Source organism: Garra rufa, chromosome 11 (genome assembly GCF_049309525.1).
Source record: "Garra rufa chromosome 11, GarRuf1.0, whole genome shotgun sequence".
NCBI lineage: Eukaryota > Metazoa > Chordata > Actinopteri > Cypriniformes > Cyprinidae > Garra > Garra rufa.
In genome coordinates, this window is record NC_133371.1 from 34,894,083 (window position 1) to 34,914,716 (window position 20,634).

The window sequence follows — 20,634 nt, forward strand, 5'->3', positions numbered from 1 at the left end:
TATTTTAAAATGTAATTTATTCCTGTGATTTCAAAGCTGAATTTTTAGCATAATTACTTCAGTCACATGATCCTTCAGAAATCATTCTAATATTCTGATTTGCTGCTTAAAGACATTTATTATTATTATTATTAATGTTAAAAACAGCTGAGTATAATTTTTCTAAGTTTCTTTGATGAACAGAAAGTTCAGAAGAACAGCATTCAGCTTTGACCACAGGAATAAATTACACTTTAAAATATATTCGAATGGAAAATAGTTATTTCAAATAGCAAAAATATTTCAGTATTTTGGATCAAATAAATGCAGGCTTGGTGAGCCGAAGAGACTTCTTTAAAAACATTAAAAATCTTACTGTTCAAAAAACTTTGACTGGTAGTGTACTTCACATAAAATCAAGAAAGGTCTTGAACATTAATATTGTAATTGTAAATTTGTTATTACAGAAGATTCCATTTATATTTTTACCCTTGTAAATATCTACAAACAATGTTTTGCTAGATAAAAATCTGTTAATGAATTGAAAGATTTCTTTCTTTAGCTGAGATCAAAACCCACAGTCAGTCTAAAACATGTTAATATACACATGAACTTGACACAAAGATGTATTTTGTCAACTGTTTTATTTTGAAATACAAGGCAGTAATGCAGCACCAGTTTCAAACGTTTTGCTTTATTGAAAGCTGTGGTTTGTTCCACCTGTCAGACTCGTATAGCTTATCAGAGAGCAGTAGAGTAAAACACAGACCTACACAATGAGTAAACAACAATTTCCACAGTTATTGATTGGAGCACCATATTAAAAAAAAACAAATAGCTTGCAGTGACAGAGTACAGCCGGAATTTAACTATTGCTTGGTTTTTAAAGGAGTAGTTCACCTTTAATGTGATAATGTACTCACCCCCTGGTCATCCAAGATGTTCATGTCTTTCTTTCTTCAGTCACAAGGAAATTATGTTTTTTGAGAAAAACATTTCAGGATTTCTCTCCATATAGGGGACCTCTATGGTGCCCCCGAGCTTGAACTTCCAAAATGCAGCTTCAAAGGGCTCTAACTGATCACAGCAGAGGAAAGAAGGGTCTTAACCGGTCGTTTCGCTAGATAAGGCCCCCTCTTTCTCAGCTGGGATCATTTAGAGCTTTTTGAAGCTGCATTTAAACTGCATTTTGGAAGTTCAAACTCGGGGCACCATAGAAGTCCATTATATGGAGAGAAATCCTGAAATGTTTTCCTCAAAAAAAAAAAAAAAAAAAAAAAAAAAAAAATTTCTTTACGACTGAAGAAAGAAAGATATGAACATCTTGGATGACCAGGGGGTGAGTACATTATCTGTAAATTTTTGTTCTGAAAGTGAACTACTCCTTTAACTAGTTAAGGCAAGCACCTAAACACATGATTTTTTAAAAAAATATAAAACTTTGAAGGAGAAACAATCGTGTGGTATAGATTTTAAGCATTTCTGTAGCAAAAGTTAAATCCACAGACACAATTGAGCAGTTAACATACATTAACTAGTTGTTTTTGGTGTTTAAAGTGAAAAAAAAAAACACTCAGCAGCATAAAAACCACACAATGTATCTTTCAACACAACTCACATATAGTTAACTCTGCTTAGGCATATGTATAAGACATTTGATTGTATAAGTACTTCGATACTTTCTGTGGTCTGTTTTTGGCTTGTATGAGAGGTAGGAAATATTATCTTTGCATTTTTTTGTCAGCACCTAAGGAAAAAGAGCACCAGATATGAACCGATCTCTGGATTAAGCTGAAGAGAAAGGCTTGTGCAGTTCTGTTGGATTTGATGGTTGGGGTTCAGGTATAAGGATCAGCGTTTACTGGTTACATCAGTCCACTAAAATAGAACCTGAATGAGAAAAAGTGCATCTTTTAATACATTAAATCACAAAAAATTATTAAGATTTAGTGAACTCAACTCACCTGTCTTAGCCCAAATGCTTGTGCTGTTTCTCATAGCTCACTGCATTGTTGGAGTTACTTCCTAAAGAATAAAGATTAAATTCATCATCATTCTGTTAATAACGGCTGCTTTTATTCTTCCCTTCCCTACGGCTGAAACACAAAATAAACTGGTGGTCGTACTAACCTAAATAATCCTTGTAATCTTTGAAGGACTTGTGTCTCAGGCTACGTCCATCTAGAGGGAGAACAGTTAAATGTGTTGAATATTGTATTTAAATGTATATACAATCTACTGTTGAATGTGTGAATGTAATCTTGCTTAGATGTGTATAACCACCATACTATATAACCTAAACAATGCATAATGTGTGAGTGGATGGCGTTGAATGAAAGTTTAGATGGAGGAGTCTCTTCAGACCTGAGTTTCCACGCTGTTTGATGCACTGGCCTCGATTTGGGATCCCAGCCGAAGGGTTTCCCGGGTTGATAATGTGGCACTCGTAACCAGTGGGACAGAGCAAAGGCTCATCTCCATCCTCTGTGGTGCTGCAGGCCTCAGCTACACATAAAGACAGTCGAGCAAGTTATCAGTGTGTAATGATACATAATATCATTTATTGGTTTGAGCACCAGAATGTTTTATTGTGGGAAAGTGTTCATGTAATCCTTGCTCATCATACTTAATCTAGTAATAATAGTACAACACCTATAGATGGCAGTGTTGTAGTTAGAAAAGGTATTATAATAACATTAAAGGGATAGTTCACCCAAAAATGAACATTTTGTCATTAATTACTCACAGACCTTTATTCATCTTCGTTAAAACAAATTAAGATTTTTTTAATGAAATCTGAGAGCTTTCTGACCCTGTATAGACAGCAATGCAACTGACACATTCAAGGCCCAGAAACGTAGTAAGGACATTGTTAAAATAGTCAATGTGACATCAGTGGTTCAACCATAATGTTATGAAGCTATTAGAATACTTCTTGTGCACAAACAAAACAAAAATAATGACTTTATTTCAACAATTTCTTCTCTTCCATGTTGTCACGGGTTGTGTGGCTTAAGGGAAGAGCACGAAGCAAGAATATTCCAATGCAGTCTTTTAATATAATCCACAACGAAAATACAGGAGAGCAAGGAGAATCACACACATGGGAACATCTAATAGCAGACAAAGGAAATGGGGATAACGCAGGACTTAAATACTAGAAGGTTAATTAGGGAGAACTGAAACAGGTGTGTAGCAATTAATCAAAAACCATGGGAACAAATGAGGAACTAACTCAGACAGGAACACAACAGAACAAACATGTGACATTTCGCCCCCTCCCGGAAAGGCGCGTCCTCGCGCCGACAAAGAGTCCAACAGAGGAGGGAGGGTGGGGGTTCAGGAGGCGGGCGTGGGGCAGGCGAAGGGCAGGCAATGGGAAAGGAGTAAAGTTCAGGAGGCCAGGGTGGAGTAGATGGAGGAAGGAGCCAGGGAGGAGCCAGAAGCAGGAGGAGCCAGATGGTAGTCCAGAGACCAGCCAGGACGAGGCCCCAGGGCGGAGTCGAAGGAGGGAGGAGCCATGGTGGAGAGATGGCAGATGACACCCTGGGGACGAGCGATGGAGACGGAGCTACTGGCAGAGGTGACCCAGGTGGAGCCGAGCAGACGGAGAGCCAGGGTGACACAGAGGGTCCAGAGGGCCAAGGCGGAGCTGATGGCTCAGGCGAATGAGGCGGAGATGTGGATCCGGAAGACCGCAGCAGAGCCGGAGCGACAGAGGACAAAGGCGGAGCTGGAGGGAAGGAGGAGCCTGACAGAGCCGGAGGGACAGAGTGACAAGGCGAAGCCGGAGGAATGGAGTCCCGAGGCGGCGGATGGTCGACGACTGACCAAGGCGGAGCCGGAGAGACGAGGGAGCCCGGTGGAGCTGGTGGGATGACGGGCCATGGTGGAGATGAGGGAGCCAGGAGCCAAGGCGGAGCCGAAGGGTCGGAGGACCGAGGTGGAGTCCAGGACTCGGAGGCTGGAGGTAGAGACTGGGGATCGACCCGCCTAGGCGGAGCTGGAGCCTGGAAGTCCCGAGATGGATCCACAATCCTAGATGGCGCAGCCTGAGGGTGAGCTGAGGGACAGACAGGCACTAGCAGAGACAGGGCTGAGGAACTGGCTGGTTTGAGTGGAGGCGGGAGAGGGAGGCTGGGTGGGAACTTCAGAGACTCTGGACGGCTGGACGGGACCAGCGGAGGGTCTGGAAGACTGGACTTGACTGGCGGAGATTCTGGACGGCTGGATGGAGCTTTCGGAAACTCTGGAAGACTGGATGTGACTGGCGGAGATTCTGGACGGCTGGGCGGAACCAGCGGGGACTCAGGACGGCTGGGCGGAACCAGCGGAGACACAGGAGAGCTGGACGGGACCAGCGGAGACACAGGAGAGCTGGACGGAACCAGCGGAGACACAGGAGAGCTGGACGGGACCAGCGGAGACACAGGAGAGCTGGACGGGACCAGCGGAGACACAGGAGAGCTGGATAATATCTCCCCAAACCAGTCTATAAGATCCACTTCAAATATTTCCAAAAGTTCTTTATGATAATATCCATAGCTCAGCTGCAGCTCACCCTCAGTGTTAGGAGTGTGGGCGGGACCTCCCTCTAAGCCCTCGATCTCCACAAGGACTCCTACGGTGTTGCACAGTGTAGCCGGCTCACACACCTGGTCAGTCGCGTCATCAGGCTCAATCTCCGGGGCGATGATGTCCTCTGTCGCTTTAATTGCGGCAGATCGTGGCGCTTTAATCGCTACGGGCTTTGGCTGTGCGGCTGCGGTGGGCTCTGGCTTGTGCTCCGTGCTGCGGGGTGATGAAAGCTGGCTGGGCTCTGGATCGGGAGTGGGGCTGGAGAGGTCTTCCTGAACAGGACAGACGGAGAAATACAGTCCATTACTCTCCAGCGCCCACTCCACGAAGGCGGCGAAATCCTCCCTTGGACCGTTCGCTGGTAGGCGTGCCTTACACGGCTCGCTCAGGCTGGCGTGATAGAAAACACTGAGCGAGCGATCCGGGAAGTGTGTAAGACACGCCAGATCTAAAAAGTCCCTTGTGTGGTCCTCCAGCGAACGGTCCTGTTGCTTCAGGCAGAGGAGTTGGACTGCTGGCAGATCCATTCCGGGAGAGGGAAGAAAAAAAAGAAACAAACCAAAACAAAAGGAAGAAAAAACGCCGCAAATAAACTGTTGTTTGGTCTGCTATTCTGTCACGGGTTGTGTGGCTTAAGGGAAGAGCACGAAGCAAGAATATTCCAATGCAGTCTTTTAATATAATCCACAACGAAAATACAGGAGAGCAAGGAGAATCACACACATGGGAACATCTAATAGCAGACAAAGGAAATGGGGATAACGCAGGACTTAAATACTAGAAGGTTAATTAGGGAGAACTGAAACAGGTGTGTAGCAATTAATCAAAAACCATGGGAACAAATGAGGAACTAACTCAGACAGGAACACAACAGAACAAACATGTGACACATGTTAGTCTTTAACATGGTAGTTGTGTTACTGTCTATGGAGGGTCAGAAAGCTCTTGGATTATATAAAAAAAAAATCTTAATTTGTCTTCTGAAGATGAACAAAGATTTTACGGGTTTGGAACGACATGAGGGTGAGTAATAATGACATGATTTTCATTTTTGGGTGAACTATCGCTTTAATAATATATCAACAATAGTGGAGGGCCAAGGTTTTATATATTTTATATATATAAGTCCTCAAGGAGTTAGCTTAACCCTCTTCACCCCTCAGATTTAAAATTAGCATTTCAATAATTTAACAACAATATTTAAATAATTAACAACAGTCAGATACGAGCAGTTCAGAGTTCTCTGATGGAGGCTAATGGTCACATAACATGTAGAAAAGCAAATCAAATATTTATATATTAAAATAGTATATTTTATATATACAATAGTATATTTTAATATTATTTTAATAAATATTTAAATATCTTATTTATACTAGATACTTTATTTAAATATTTAATCTAGATAAAAACTATATTTATATTATATACATGTTTAGTTTGATTCAGATTTGTTTTTTTTATTTTTATTTTTATTTTATTTTATGAACCATTATATTTTTATGATTTAAGTAATTATTTGCGTTTCATGAAACCTCCTGTAGGAACAGAACAAGATTGTTTATGTTTTTTAAAGAAGTCTCTTCTGCTCACCAAGCCTGCATTTATTTCATCCAAAGTAGAGTAAAACAAGAAAATGTTTAAATATTTTTACTATTTAAAAGAACTTGTTTCTATTTGAATATATTTTAACATGTTATTTACTCCTGTGATTTCAAAGCATCATCTAATTTTTTGCATCATTACTCCAGTCACATGATCCTTCAGAAATTATTCTAATATTCTGATTTGCTGCTAAAAAACATTTATTATAATTATTACATTGAAAACAACCAAGTAGATTTTTTCAGGTTTCTTTAATGCATAGAAAGTTCAGCAGAACAGCATTTATCTGAAATAGAACTCTTTTGTAACATTATAAATGTCTTTATTATCACTTTTGATCAATTTTAAGCATCCTTGCTAAATAAAAGTATTCATTTCTATAATTTCTTTCCCCCCCAAAATTGTACTGACTCCAAGCTTTTGAATGTTACAAAAGCTTTTATTTCAGATAAATGCTGATCTATGGATATTTGTCATTTCATCAAATAATTTTTTTATTCTATTCAAAGAATCCTGAAAAAAAATTACTCAGCTGTTTTAAATATTGATAATAATAATAATAATAATGTTATAAAATAATGTATAATAATAAAAATAATGTTTCTTGAACAGCAAATCAGCATATCAGAATGATTTCTGAAGGATAATGTGACACTGAAGACTGGAGTAATGATGCCTGAAAATTCTGCTTTGATCACAGGGAGAAATTTATATCTAAATTTAAATGTATATAAATATTTCCCAATCTTACTGCTTTTGCGTATTTTGGGTCAAATAAATGCAGGATTGGTGAGCAGAAAAGATTTAAAAAACATGAAAAACTTTTGACTGGTCCTGTAGTTCTCTTGCAAATCCCAGTTTGGCACATCTTGATACATTATAATGAAATATTTGTGATTTGTTAGAACATGTGGCTACTTTTAACATGCTGTCTATGAAGAAAGATGCATTTTGCTGCCAGATGTGGGTGTAGTTCCAACTTCTACTAGAAGGAGCCAAAAGGATCATTCTAACTAGGCAAACCTGGCAGGATAGTTGCTAAAAAAGTGCCTGGGACTGTACACGTTCCTAGCGGTGCCATCAGCCAATCAGCATTGTCATGAGGTGTCAGTGTGCCAATGCTACCTACTACAGTATATACATCCTCAGTGCTAATTTAGACTGCTTTTTGGATAAGAATAAAACTCAGAATAGTATTGTAGCTCCATGTTTAATATTTAATGAAAAGAACACTGTGAGGGATAAAGTAAAGTCTGTTCAATGGACTGTACTGTTGTTCAACAACATACTGATTGTTCAGCTCTCTTTCCAAAAGACTTTCAGTGCACAAAACTCCAGAAAACAGCTTTGAAAGTGATTTAGGACCTTTACACTGCCCTACAAAGCAAAAAGGCAGTAACTACGCCGAGTGCAGAACTGAGAAAAATGACTTTAAAGTTATCCTGTCATCCAGCCTGTTATCCAGTGTTAAAACCGTCCTGTGAGGATGCCGCGAAATCACACACATTTGAGATAAAATATTTTGTCACATAACAAAGGATGCCTTGAATGTCATGAAAATGATAATAACTCATTTTTGACCAAAAATGCAGTTACTGCCTTTTTGCTTTGTAGGGCAGTACAGCACATGCCAATTTTAAGGACTGCGAGTCTATCACTCAAACCTTGTTTTCATTTGTGGAAACTTCAATATGGTGACAAGGTCTATTACATTTTTTTTAAGAAGTTCCCTCAAACTACATTTGATGGTAAGTCAGTGCTATTTCACTTTGTGCATTCGATCCTGAATAAATCGATACCCACCCTGCAGAACCTCTTCTGGTCCATCTAAAAGCCAGCCGTTCCCTCCTAGCCACCGCGGCTTGGGCTGCACCAACCAGTCCAGCACTGACCAATAAGAAATCAATACACAATATCAGTATGGCTAAATGTACTCAAGATTCACCATATACACGTCAGCATTATGCCTTGTAGTAATGCTAAAGCGGATATTCTGATTTCTGAGCAGATCATAGTGTGTTTTCTTACCGGGTGGAGGTTGCACTGACTCCAGACAGGCGTATATGCAGCCGTTGTAACAGCAACGTTTGTGTCTCTCACATTCAGAGTCAGATCGGCAGCCCGGTACCTCACAGGCTCGCTCGGGTAACATCTGCGGTGGCGGAGGACAGCGGTCGTTCTTCTGGTGCTGAGCAGTCTGAGGATGGTTGGGGTACTCGTAGTCCTGGGAGATTGAAAGACAACATGTGTAAGGGACATTATCATCATTTTTAACTATCTTTCTGAACATGAAATGATTATCATTCCTGTGATGCCAAAGCTGAATTTCAGCATCATTACTCCAGTCTTCAGTGTCACATGATCCTTCAGAAATCATTCTAACATGCTGATTTGGTGCTTAAGAATTTTTTTTTATCATTATCTATTTTGAAAACAGTTGTGCTGCTTAATATTTTTATGAAATCCATGATATACTACGATTAAAAAACTTTGATAAAAAAGTAATAACTGCGAGTTTATATTTCATTATTCTGAGAAAAAATGTCAGAACTGCAAGTTTATCTCATAATTAAAAAAAAGTCAGAATTGCAAGTTTATATCTCATAATTCTGAAGAAAAAAATCAGAACTGCGAGTTTATATCTCATAATTCTGAGAAAAAATGTCAGAATTGCGAGTTTATATCTTATAATTTTGGGAAAAAATGTCAGAATTGTGAGTTTACATCTCGTAATTTTGAGAAAAAATATCACAACTGAGTTTATATCTCATAATTCAGAGAAAAAAAATAGATTTTCAACTTTATATCATAACTGAGAAAAGTCAGAACTGCAAGTTTATATTATAATTTTGATTAAAAAAAGTCAGAACTGCGAGTTTATATTTCATAATCCTGAGAAAAAAAGTCAGAATTGCGAGTTTATCTGATAATTTAAAAAAAAGTCAGAATTGCGAGTTTATATCTCATAATTTTGAGAAAAAAATGTTAGAATTGCAAGTTTATAACATAACTTTGATAAAGTAATAACTGCGAGTTTATATTTCATAATTCTGAGAAAAAATGTCAGAACTGCAAGTTTATCTCATAATTAAAAAAAAGTCAGAATTGCAAGTTTATATCTCATAATTCTGAGAAAAAAAATGTCAGAATTGTGAGTTTACATCTCATAATTTTGAGAAAAAGTCAGAACTGTGAGTTTATATCTCATAATTCTGAGAAAAATATCAGAATTGAGTTTATATCTCATAGTTCAGAGAAAAAAAAATGATTTTCAACTTTATATCATAACTGAGAAAAGTCAGAACTGCAAGTTTATATTATAATTTTGATTAAAAAAAGTCAGAACTGCGAGTTTATATTTCATAATCCTGAGAAAAAAAGTCAGAATTGTGAGTTTATCTAATAATTTAAAAAAAAGTCAGAATTGCGAGTTTATATCTCATAATTCAGAGAAAAAAAATGTCAGAACTGCGAGTTTATATTATAATTTTGATTTAAAAAAAAAGTCAGAACTGCGAGTTTATATCTTATAATTTTGAGAAAAAAAATGTCACAATTGTGAGTTTATATCTCATAATTCTGAGAAAAAAAATGTCAGAACTGCGAGTGTATATTATAATTTTGATTAAAAAAAGTCAGAACTGCGAGTTTATATCTTATAATTTTGAGAAAAAAAAATGTCAGAATTGTGAGTTTATATCTCATAATTCTGAGAAAAAAGTCAGAATTGTGAGATGTAAACTTGCAATTGTGAGATAAAAGTGGCAGAAATGGGCTTTCATAACTTTTCATTTATTCAAGAATCCTGAAATTTTGTTTTAGCAAAAATAATAAGTAATAAGCACCAAATCAGCATATGAGAATGATTTCCAAAGGATCATGTGATACTGAAAACTGGAGTAATGATGCTAAAAATGTAACTTTGCCATCACTGGAATAAATTACATTTTAAAATATATTCAAATAGAAAACAATTAATAATATTTCACAATATGACTGTTTTACTGTATTTTTCATCAAATAATTGCAGCATTTGTGAGCATGGAAAACATTTTAAAATCCTTATTATTCCAAACTTTTGTCTCCTGGTTTGTGTGTTTTGCATATTATTTAAAAGCTTCCACTAAGAAAATAAAAACAAAACTTGTAGTGCACAAAACAATCGGCCTAATCAAGATGTCTGATACACAGTTTTCATGGATTACATTTTGCTTCTATAATAGCCTGTGACACAGTTTTCTCTGATTTAGCACTGTTAATATAACGGCTACACTGTTCAGAAACATAATACGACTCATAGAGAAGCTGGGCTTTTTATCCAAGCCTGGGCCTTTCTACTCTAGTTTTCTTCCTCCCATGGGTTCTTCAGTGGGCTCATAGATCTGCCCGAGCCAGGTTTCAGTTTGCACCAGAGGTACTGTTTAGGGGTTCACTCTGTTCTTAGAGTCCTCCTTCATTCTCTCGCTCTTGCTTTTCTTTTTACAGTTCAACACTACTTAAGCTCATCAGTTTTCTTACTACTCTGGCCAGGAATATACTGTTTAGAATGCAGACACGCATGAGCTGGTTTTCAGTGCTTCATTATTCAACTTTTTATTAGGGCCCAAGTTGAAATGTGGCTGTGATTTTGTTTACTAATTAAATTATAGGTTTGTGATCTGCATGCATCTTAAAAACTCAGCATGTTCACTTGGCAACTTTAGAGCTTTGCTTTCGAAAAACTGTTAAAATAAAAGCAAACGTCTGGCATGAGCCCATTGTGGTTGTTTTTGCAATTAGGTTAGATTTAGTTTTTTTAGAGAGTACAAAAAAAAAAATTAAATACAGTTATCATTTTATATGTATATACTAGCACTCAGAAGTAACCAAAAGTTGGGTTAGTAAGATCAAGATAAAAAACAAAAACAATTTTATTCAGCAAGGAATGCGTTAAATTTATCATGTGACAATAAGCACATTTATACAAAAAATCTATTTCAATTAAATTAACTTTCAACGGAAGCCTGTTTCTGCCACTGAATAAAAAATATAAAAGGTGTAATTGCAACTTTGTCTTTTATTTTCATCTTTTAACTGAGATGAGAAATGCAAGACATCAATTTGGAATCGCAAGAAAAAAGTCAGAATTGCGTGATATAAACTCACAGTTGTGCAATTTCTCACAAATGCAAGTTTGTATCTCGCAGTTTGAACTTTTTTCTTAAAATTACGAGTTTATATCCTGCAATTCTGACTTTTTTTCTCAGAATTTTTCTCAAAACTCAGAAGAAAAAAGTCACAATTGTGAGATATAAGCTCACAATTCTGAGAAAAAAAAGTCACAATTGTGCAATTTGTCACAAATGCAAGTTTGTGTCTCGGAGTTTGGAGTTTATATCCTGCAATTCTGACTTTTTTTTTTCAGAATTTTGAGGAAAAAAGTCACAATTGTGAGACATAAACTCGCAATTCTCAGAAAAAAGTCACAATTGAGAGTTTGTATCTCGCAATTCTGACTTTATTTTTTAGAACTGAGAGTTTGTATCTCGCAATTTTGACTTTCTCACAATTTCGAGTTTATATTAGGTTAGATTCAATTTTATTATCTTTTTACAGAATACAAGAAAAATTAAATAGTTATCATTTTAAATATAAACATCCATTCAAAAGTGAGGTTAGTAAGATTTTAATGTTTCTGAAATAAGTCTTTTATGCTTACAAAGACTGCATTTATTTGCAAAAATATAGAAAAAAAAACAGTAATATTGTGAAATATTATTACAATTCAGAACTGTTTTTTATTTTAACATATTTTAAAATGTAATTTATTAATGTGATGGAAAAGCTTAATTTTTAGCATCCATTACTCCAGTCTTTAGTGTCACATGATCCTTCAGAAATCATTCTAATATGATGATTTGCTGCTCAAGAAATGTTTCTTTTTATTTTTAATGTTAAAAAAGTTGTGCTTACGTTCACATTAATGCATTTAGTTATTCATTTTTATGATATAAGTCTTGCGAATGTATTAGTTGCATAACAACAATGATCTGTCAGACTTGGGTCTGAAACCCATGAAGTTCACATCAATATTTTATAATTTATGACTGGCATCAATATGACAATAATTCAGCATGCTGTTTTACCAGCCCTGACCATAAAAATATCAGTGACTGTTAAGATCAGTCTGCCTTTGCTTATTTAACGTACAGATTATATTTTCCCAAGTGTCTCTGGATGGGGCAAAGAGGAAGCGGTAGTGTGCTCTTCCTGTCTGGAATATGTCCCCTGATGATGTGCTGTATATGTCTTTTTGCTTATCTCTTCCAGATCCTCAGTTCCTGCTTAGAAGATATCAGTAGCTTATATAACAGTTTGTACCAGTCCTCTGATTCGATCAGACAACAATACTGATACTTCTGTTAACAGCATAGCTTTTAAAGTGTTTTAACACAAATTTAAACAACATATTGTAAAAGAGATCTATACAGTGACAGTCATTGAGCGTGGACTCAAAATATACTAGATTTTGCTATTTTTTCTTTCATGTTGTCTGCACAGTTAACTAAGAGCAGCCTATTATTTTACCATCACCAATGCCGGGTTAAGCACAGCAAAATTACACTCCCTCACCCTCCAAGGAGCCACAAAATATCCTTCATTTGCCATTTAAATGCTCCACCCTGTTGCTGCTCTACATCCTTCAGGTTCACTGACTTGAGGCCCCTATTAGTATGGACAATAAGATTTGAACTAAATACATGTTGACATACTTAGCACTCTGTAGTGTGGTCTTCCAAGCAATCATTAAGATAATTACCAGAGGAAAACTAAATAGCCCCCTTTCCTCTCTCTCTCTCTCTCTCCAAGTTCCACCAGCGAGCTGTGATTTAAGTCTAGACGTCTGCACGTTCATTTCCTGCCGAGTTCTGGGTATTTTACAGCTTCTTAGGTGCTTCGGTGACTTGGCTCAGTCTGAACTGAGTGGAGTGAGTAGGACAGGACCTGTAGATGATTGGCAGATCTGAAGATGGGAACAGAAAGCTTGATGAGGGGAAGGGTGAAGGTCACTTTTTTCAGTGTTTCACCTCTTTTTCTGATAAACCCTGGTAATCCCTAAACTCTTTGAGGATATGTAGCAGCCCCTCTGTTTTGGACTACCCCAATACTGACATGCCATGAGATTAGTTGCCATACTTGTTAGAAATGCAAGCCAAAAACACGTTATAGTGTCAATCCAATAGAGTGTTTTCACGACGCGTTATCAATCGGCCATATTGGCGGCACTGAACATAAACAATGCCACTGAACCGAATGAAACTTGCATATTTTGCTGAGTTTTGCTGCTGAAAATGGTCACTTATTGTCATGTTTCAGGCTGTACTAATCGGTCAGACTGGGAAAAACATTTGGAGTACTATAGACTGCCAAAAGTTATAACAAATCAAGAGGAAGAGTGGAAAAAACTGTGGAACAAAAGAAGGTTGTGGTTGGACAAACTGAACCAGGATTTCCAGGGCAAGAATCTTGACAACATTCATGTTTGTTCTTATCATTTCCGGTCAGGTAGGTGAAATACCAGGCTAATATTTTAATACAAAATATTGTTCCCTTTTCTGCTTACTAAGTCTTCTCTATATAATATAGCAGCTTCCAAAGTTTTTTTCCATGGTTTTGTTTTTTTTCCATGTTTTTTTTTTGACAGCATAAATGATCAGAACAATGTATTCAGTAGTACATTAACCATTCAATACATGCTGCTGTTTACATCTGAGTATGAGATCAGATAAGCCAATGGGTTTTGAACATGCATACATACATATATAACAGCTAAACATACCTTCCTTCAAATATGAGCACAACAGGAAACTTTTTCTAGTGTTTATGTGGAGTTAAACAAGGTCTCCTCAGCTGACTGAGATTACTCTGTCTGCAACAGAACACATGACTGCTGTTCAACTGCTTTAGCCTGAACTCATGCTGGATATTAGCTGAGATGAGTTGAAACACCACAACAGTCAAATGCTTCTTTAAGAGCGTATACTTTAAATTTTGCTAAGAATTTATATTTTGGTCATATTTTATTGTCCTCAAAGCTTTACAGCTGAGCTGAACTCTCCCCATCTGCCCATATGTGACCCTTGACCACAAAACCTGTCGGGTATATTTGTAGCAATATAGCTAAAAATACATTGTATGTGTTAAAATTATTGATTTTTCTTTTATGCCATAAAATCAGTAGGATATTAAGTAAAGATCATGTTCCATAATGTTATTTTGTAAATTTCCTACTGAAAATATACCAAAACTTAATTTTTGATTAGTAATATGCGTTGTCTTTGTGTTCCAGGGTCACATATGTAGATCTGCAAATGTGACATTTATTTTATAAAACAGTCCTATAAACGAGAAGTTAATATTAATTCACTTACATTTTAAGTTCCTGTTTTTGCTCTATTTCGTCAATGGAAATCGTATCAAGAGCAACAAATGTGTTTTGTTACTGAATCAATCAGCCATTTGAACAAATCGTTTGAATGAATTACTCAATGACTCACTCATTCAGTGTTTTGCCGACACCTACTGGCGATTTTTAGGCTTATATTTAAATTAGATTGTCCCTTTTTTCCAGATATCATTTCAAATATCAATATTAAACGTTTTCAAAACATCAAAACAATATTTATGCATTTGTAACTGCAGGTTAACTGTATTCATGTCCTACATTAAACACTGTGTAAATGCATCAAAATGCCACTTCAGATGCAGATTCTGCATTGCAAACACAAATATTCTAGATACTGATTTCATTTGATTGTTAACTATAGTGTCTTGCTATTTATATTATTGATAAAATGTGACCCTGGACTACAAAACCAGTCATAAGGGTCATCATATACATCATATGAAAGCTGAATAAATGAGACTTCCATTGATGTATGGTTTGTTGGTATAGGAAAATATTTGTCCGACAACTATTCGAAAATCTGGAATCTGAGGGTGCAAAAAAATCTAAATATTGAGAAAATCACCTTTAAAGCTGTCCAAATTAAGTTCTTAGGAATGCATATTACTAATCAAAAATTAAGTTTGGATATATTTACGGTAAGAAAATTACAAAATATCTTCATGGAACATGATCTTTACAAATACAAATATACACGTGCTACTTAAGACTGGTTTTGTGGTTCAGGGTTACTAATTTAAAAATTTGACACAAAAGATGCATACATTTAATTAGGATAGAATAAATTGGCCATTTAAAGGTAAAAATGGCCATAAAAGGTAAAAATCAACTTATTGGAAAAGTTCATTTCTGTTAAATTCAGAACATGAAGAATATTAAAAGCTTTGGGAGTCTGCCAAACCTGCCAAAATACCAGCACAATAACATGCTTAGCAACATATTGTGTGATTATCGACAAGTTATCGACTCTCTAAATGGCTTTTTTGTTAGTAGCTTGTAGCCTGGTAAACTACAGTTTCAAACTGGCTTCTTTAACACTGGATGATGAGAAGTTTCTCATAAGTTCCAGGGTGTTAATGGAATCATTTAAGCTGAAAATTAATGTTTAATATCTTACAAAGTTATTTAGGGTTCAAAACAGTAACACGCTCCATCCAGACTGAAACAACCATGAAAGCAGATACTGCATTCTTGATTTAAAGTCTACCACGAGCAAATAGAGCCTGAATGAGGATGACAGACACTTCACATCACCTCAGGAGGTTGTTGACAAGTAGCTCTAAAACATCTGTCATCATCTCTGTCAGCTTTTAAAGCGTTCTCCCTTGGCCTGTTAATCATCACTGTGCTCAGAGATTGATGGAGCTGTGACGGTAGAGCTGAGCTGAGATGACCCCTCACATGCCTTTACATGTTCTGCAGAGACCCAGACTACAACTTTTTATCCACATTCTATCTTTAGATCAATACAAAATATTTAGCTTCATACCATACTGTTTTCCTTTAGCAATGCAAACCCTGAAAAAAAAAATCATGGACTGATTACATCAGATTTAGAGTTATTCAGGAAAGCCTGAAATGCTCAGCCACGAGAATAAACAGTTCATGGTTCGCAGTCACGAGTGAGCTGGGAGCCAGTTGGACTTGGATGGCTTTTGGACCTCTTTAGGCCCACCCAGTAAATCCAGCTCAGCAGAATGCTGGCTCAAATTCACTTTCTCTCTCCCTTAACAATACTAGGTTTGGAAACTTGAAAGTGAGGCTGAGCTACTTCTCTGAGCCCTGTTATTGCTGTTTTTCTTAGAGAGAGGTCACATCAGTGAAATGATCTCAATTACCCTCAATGTGAACCTAATTATGATTTATTGCTATAACAGCACTGTACTGTGTGTCTGTCCGTGCTTCATCAGTTCACACCAATGACTCTGCAAAAAAGAGAGAGTGAGAACGAGAGGACAGCTTTAGGGAAGGAAGCAGATGCTACTTGTCAAAATGTCAAATGGAAGATAAATTAATCAAACGAAAATGAGTATAAAAAGGACTTTTAAGGACAAAATCAGATGTATGATGTATCAAGGGAGGTTACTTTGGGCACAGTTCATTTCCTGCGGTATGCGAATGGATCCGTTTGTAAATCTTGTCAATCCAGAATGACGCTGGAATTCAGTCAGTTGGGAAGGGATACTCATCCGGTGCAAATTCCATCTCGCCATCCCTTGTTAATTGTTATCAATCAAACCTAGGCTTATCAGGATTAAAGAGAAGAGGCCCAGAAACTTCCCGCCTGAAATCCCTCAGCTTCTGTTTTACTTACTTACTTACACACACACACACACACACACACACACACACACACACACACAGGTTTACATGTTTTATGGGGACATTCCATAGGTGTAATGGTTTTTATACTGTACAAACCGTACTTTCTATCGCCCTACACCTAAACCTAGCCCTCACAGGAGATTGTGCACACTTTTACTTCCTCAAAAAAACTCATTGTGCATGATTTATAAGCCTGTTTCCTCATGGGGACCTGAGAAATGTCCCCACAAGGTCAAAATCTACTGGTATTCCTATCCTTGTGGGGACATTTGGTCCCCACAACGTGATGAATACCAGACACACACACACACACACACACACACACACACACACACACACACACACACACACACACACACACACACACACACACACACACACACACACACACTACACACACTACACACTACATACATCTGAGTATTTAACCGTAACCACAGCAACTCCATTGGAGTCACAGAGACACAGTGTATTCATTACGTTTTTTTCACTGTATAATGGACCTAAAACCCTCTTAAAGGCTCACAGATGCCAGTCTCTGCCAACACTGCATTCACTAACAACAAAGGGCCAAAGAGTGCCTTGGTATTTTCATTTTCCTGCTCAAGTGTACATGAGATATCTTTTAAATCTAGTTACAAAACAAACAAAAAAAGTACCATGATCAAAATATAGAGTTTTCACGGCACGTCATCAATCGGCCATATTGGAGGCACTGAAAGTAAACAATGGCACTGAACGGAACAAAACGCGCATATTTTGATGATTATTGCTCCTGAAAATGGTCAATTATTGTCATGTTTTGGGCTGTACTAATCGGTCAGACCGGGAAAAACATTTGGAGTACTATAGACGGCCAAAAGTTATAACAAATCAAGGCGAAGAGTGCAAAAAACTGAGGAACAAGACATGTTTGTGGTTGGCCAAACTGAACCAGGATTTCCAGAGCAAGAATCTTGACGACACTAGTGTTTGTTCTTATCATTTCCATTCAGGTAGGGTGAAATATTAGGATAATATCTTAATTAATACTGCTCCTACGCATCTTTACCACCTATTAACTTTAGTTTGTTAAAATATTGCACCCTTTCCTGCTTGCTCATCAGCTTCCACATGTTTTTCCACGGTTTAGACAGCATAAATTAGCAGAACAACGGATTCAGTAGTACATTAACCTTGCAATCCATGCTGTTGTTTACATCCGAGTATCGCCAATATGGCCACACATCCGGGTAACTGACCAAATCGTGTCGTTAGTGCAAACCCTCTATATGGGTGTAGGTTTTGTGCATCTCAGAGCAGCTCTGTTCATAGTAAATGCTGCTCCACACAAACAGTTATTACATATTTTACATACAATATATTTATAATTATCCGATTACTCAATTAATCGTCAAAAATAATCGTCAGATTATTCTTTTACCAAAATAATCGTTAGTGACAGCCCTAAAATTAATACTTTTATTCAATAAACATGCATTAAACTGATCAAAAGTGACAGCAAAGGCATTTATGATGTTACAAAAGATTTCTGTTTTAAATAAAAGCTGTTATTTTGAACTTTCTATTCATTGATGAATCCTAAAGAAAAGCATATCATGGTTTCATCAAATTTCTAAGTTTCTTGATACTCAAGTATTTTTGATCACATAAATGCAATAAGCATTGCAAATAAAAGCCTTGCTGAGCCTGAGGCCTCTAGTGTCCAACACACACACACACACACACACACACACACGCACGCACGCACGCACGCACGCACGCACGCACACACACACACACACACACACACACACACACACACACACACACACACGCACACACTGAATCCTTACCTTCTGGTTGAGTCCTCTCTTTCTGATCATGCGTGCATTCCTTGAACCAGATGCCAACAGCAGAAAGTAACAGGCCAGAATTACTGGCACAAACCCAGTCCGGATCTGACAGCCTGGCATGGTCCTTCTTCGTCTCTCCTAGTAATCCTCAGACGTCCGAAGTTGGTCCTGTTGGAGGTGCTTATGTTGTGGCTTCCTCCAGCATGTATACGTATGCTTAAGGTGTCTCTGTCCTGTTGCAGTTACATAAATTCCTCTACAGGAGAGTTTCTAAAGCCATAAAAAAGACAAAAGCTGTGGGAAAAACACATTAAGAACAGTACAAAAGAAGAAGTGAGAGGAGGAGAAGTTAAAGAAAAAGAAAGAGAAAAAGAAAAGGAGACAGCTGTCTATGCATCGGTTATTCTGAGGAGAGGGTTAAATGTGTCTACTGACACGAAAAGCACATGGTTACTCTGAGAGAGAGAGAGAGAGAGAGAGGGAGGGAGGGAATGAGAAAAGAGGGAGGGAAAGAGGAGGACGAAAAGACAAAGTTTGTGGAATGAAATTTTCTTACATTTCTTTCTTTCTTTGGCTGGGCATCTTTATCAAGTCATTTTATGACAAACTGGAAAATACATCTGTGAAGTAAAAGCAAAAAAAAAAAAAAAAAAAAAAGAACTGTTTAAAATCTCATATTTCACATATTTGCTGTTGTCTTAGGAAATAAGTTATTCCTAGCACCATTATACTGAGGTTTCCTTGCAATCTGTGAGTGTGCATGCTCATTTTCATGGGATAAGACTGGGTGAGCAAGCAGAAAGAATGAAAGCATGTGGTGAATTCTGAGGAAGGGGCCAATAGTCTTTGAAAATTCACGTTCCCTCCTAAAGTAGGACATCCCGCCTCCAGCCCCACACTCTCTCTTTACCCTTCTGTACCCCTGCAGCAGGGGCTGGGGAAAAAAACCCAGAAGGAATGCCAAGTCCATTTTAACCTTTAACACCACTCTGCTTTTACTGGACAAAGACACCTGTGAATATTTCAAGGTTTAGAAAAAAATAGGCTACATGTTTAGCCTACTGGAAAAAATATTCAAGAAATTTCATTATATCCCAGGTAATAGGTAAATATATCTGTCGATTAAAAAAAAGGATTAGCATTACAACACAAGTCTGTTTATCCCATATTTCAGATTTCTGTTTTGAATTAAAAGGAATGCAACAGTTGTATGTGAAGTGATATTAATGTAGCTAGGTATTTATGCAATTTACAAAATGTACAGTCGTGGCCAAAAGTTTTGAGAATGACACAGATATTAGTTTTCACAAAGTTTGCTGCTAAACTGCTTTTAGATCTTTGTTTCAGTTGTTTCTGTGATGTACTGAAATATAATTACAAGCACTTCATACGTTTCAAAGGCTTTTATTGGCAATTACATGACATTTATCAAAAGAGTCAGTATTTGCAGTGTTGGCCCTTCTTTTTCGGGACCTCTGCAATTCGACTGGGCATGCTCTCAATCAACTTCTGGGCCAAATCCTGACTGATAGCAACCCATTCTTTCATAATCACTTCTTGGAGTTTGTAAGAATTAGTGGGTTTTTGTTTGTCCACCCGCCTCTTGAGGATTGACCACAAGTTCTCAATGGGATTAAGATCTGGGGAGTTTCCAGGCCATGGACCAAAAATTTCAATGTTTTGGTCCCCGAGCCACCTAGTTATCACTTTTGCCTTATGGCACGGTGCTCCATCGGGCTGGAAAATGCATTGTTCTTCACCAAACTGTTGGATTGATGGATTGTTGGAAGAAGTTGCTGTTGGAGGGTGTTTTGGTACCATTCTTTATTCATGGCTAGTGTTTTTGGGTTAAATTGTGAGTGAGCC

At 37.4% G+C, this 20,634-nt stretch overlaps 1 protein-coding gene across 2 annotated transcripts; it reads right to left on the reverse strand.

Moving 5' to 3' along the window:
- Nucleotides 1-653: 653 nt before the first annotated feature.
- On the reverse strand, nt 654-19,190 carry wfdc1 (WAP four-disulfide core domain 1). Of its 2 annotated transcripts, XM_073850880.1 has the most exons (7): nt 18,769-19,190; nt 8,191-8,386; nt 7,966-8,049; nt 2,344-2,484; nt 2,110-2,160; nt 1,944-2,004; nt 654-1,869 (listed from the first exon to the last, which is right to left on the reverse strand). In XM_073850880.1, the coding sequence occupies exons 1-6, from the start codon at nt 18,886-18,888 to the stop codon at nt 1,949-1,951; spliced, it is 648 nt and encodes a 215-aa protein (XP_073706981.1). In that variant the 5' UTR covers nt 18,889-19,190; the 3' UTR covers nt 654-1,869; nt 1,944-1,948. The 2 variants fall into 2 exon arrangements, with proteins under 2 accessions (XP_073706981.1, XP_073706982.1); XM_073850881.1 differs by lacking the exon at nt 2,110-2,160.
- Between the last annotated feature and the right edge of the window lie 1,444 nt (nt 19,191-20,634).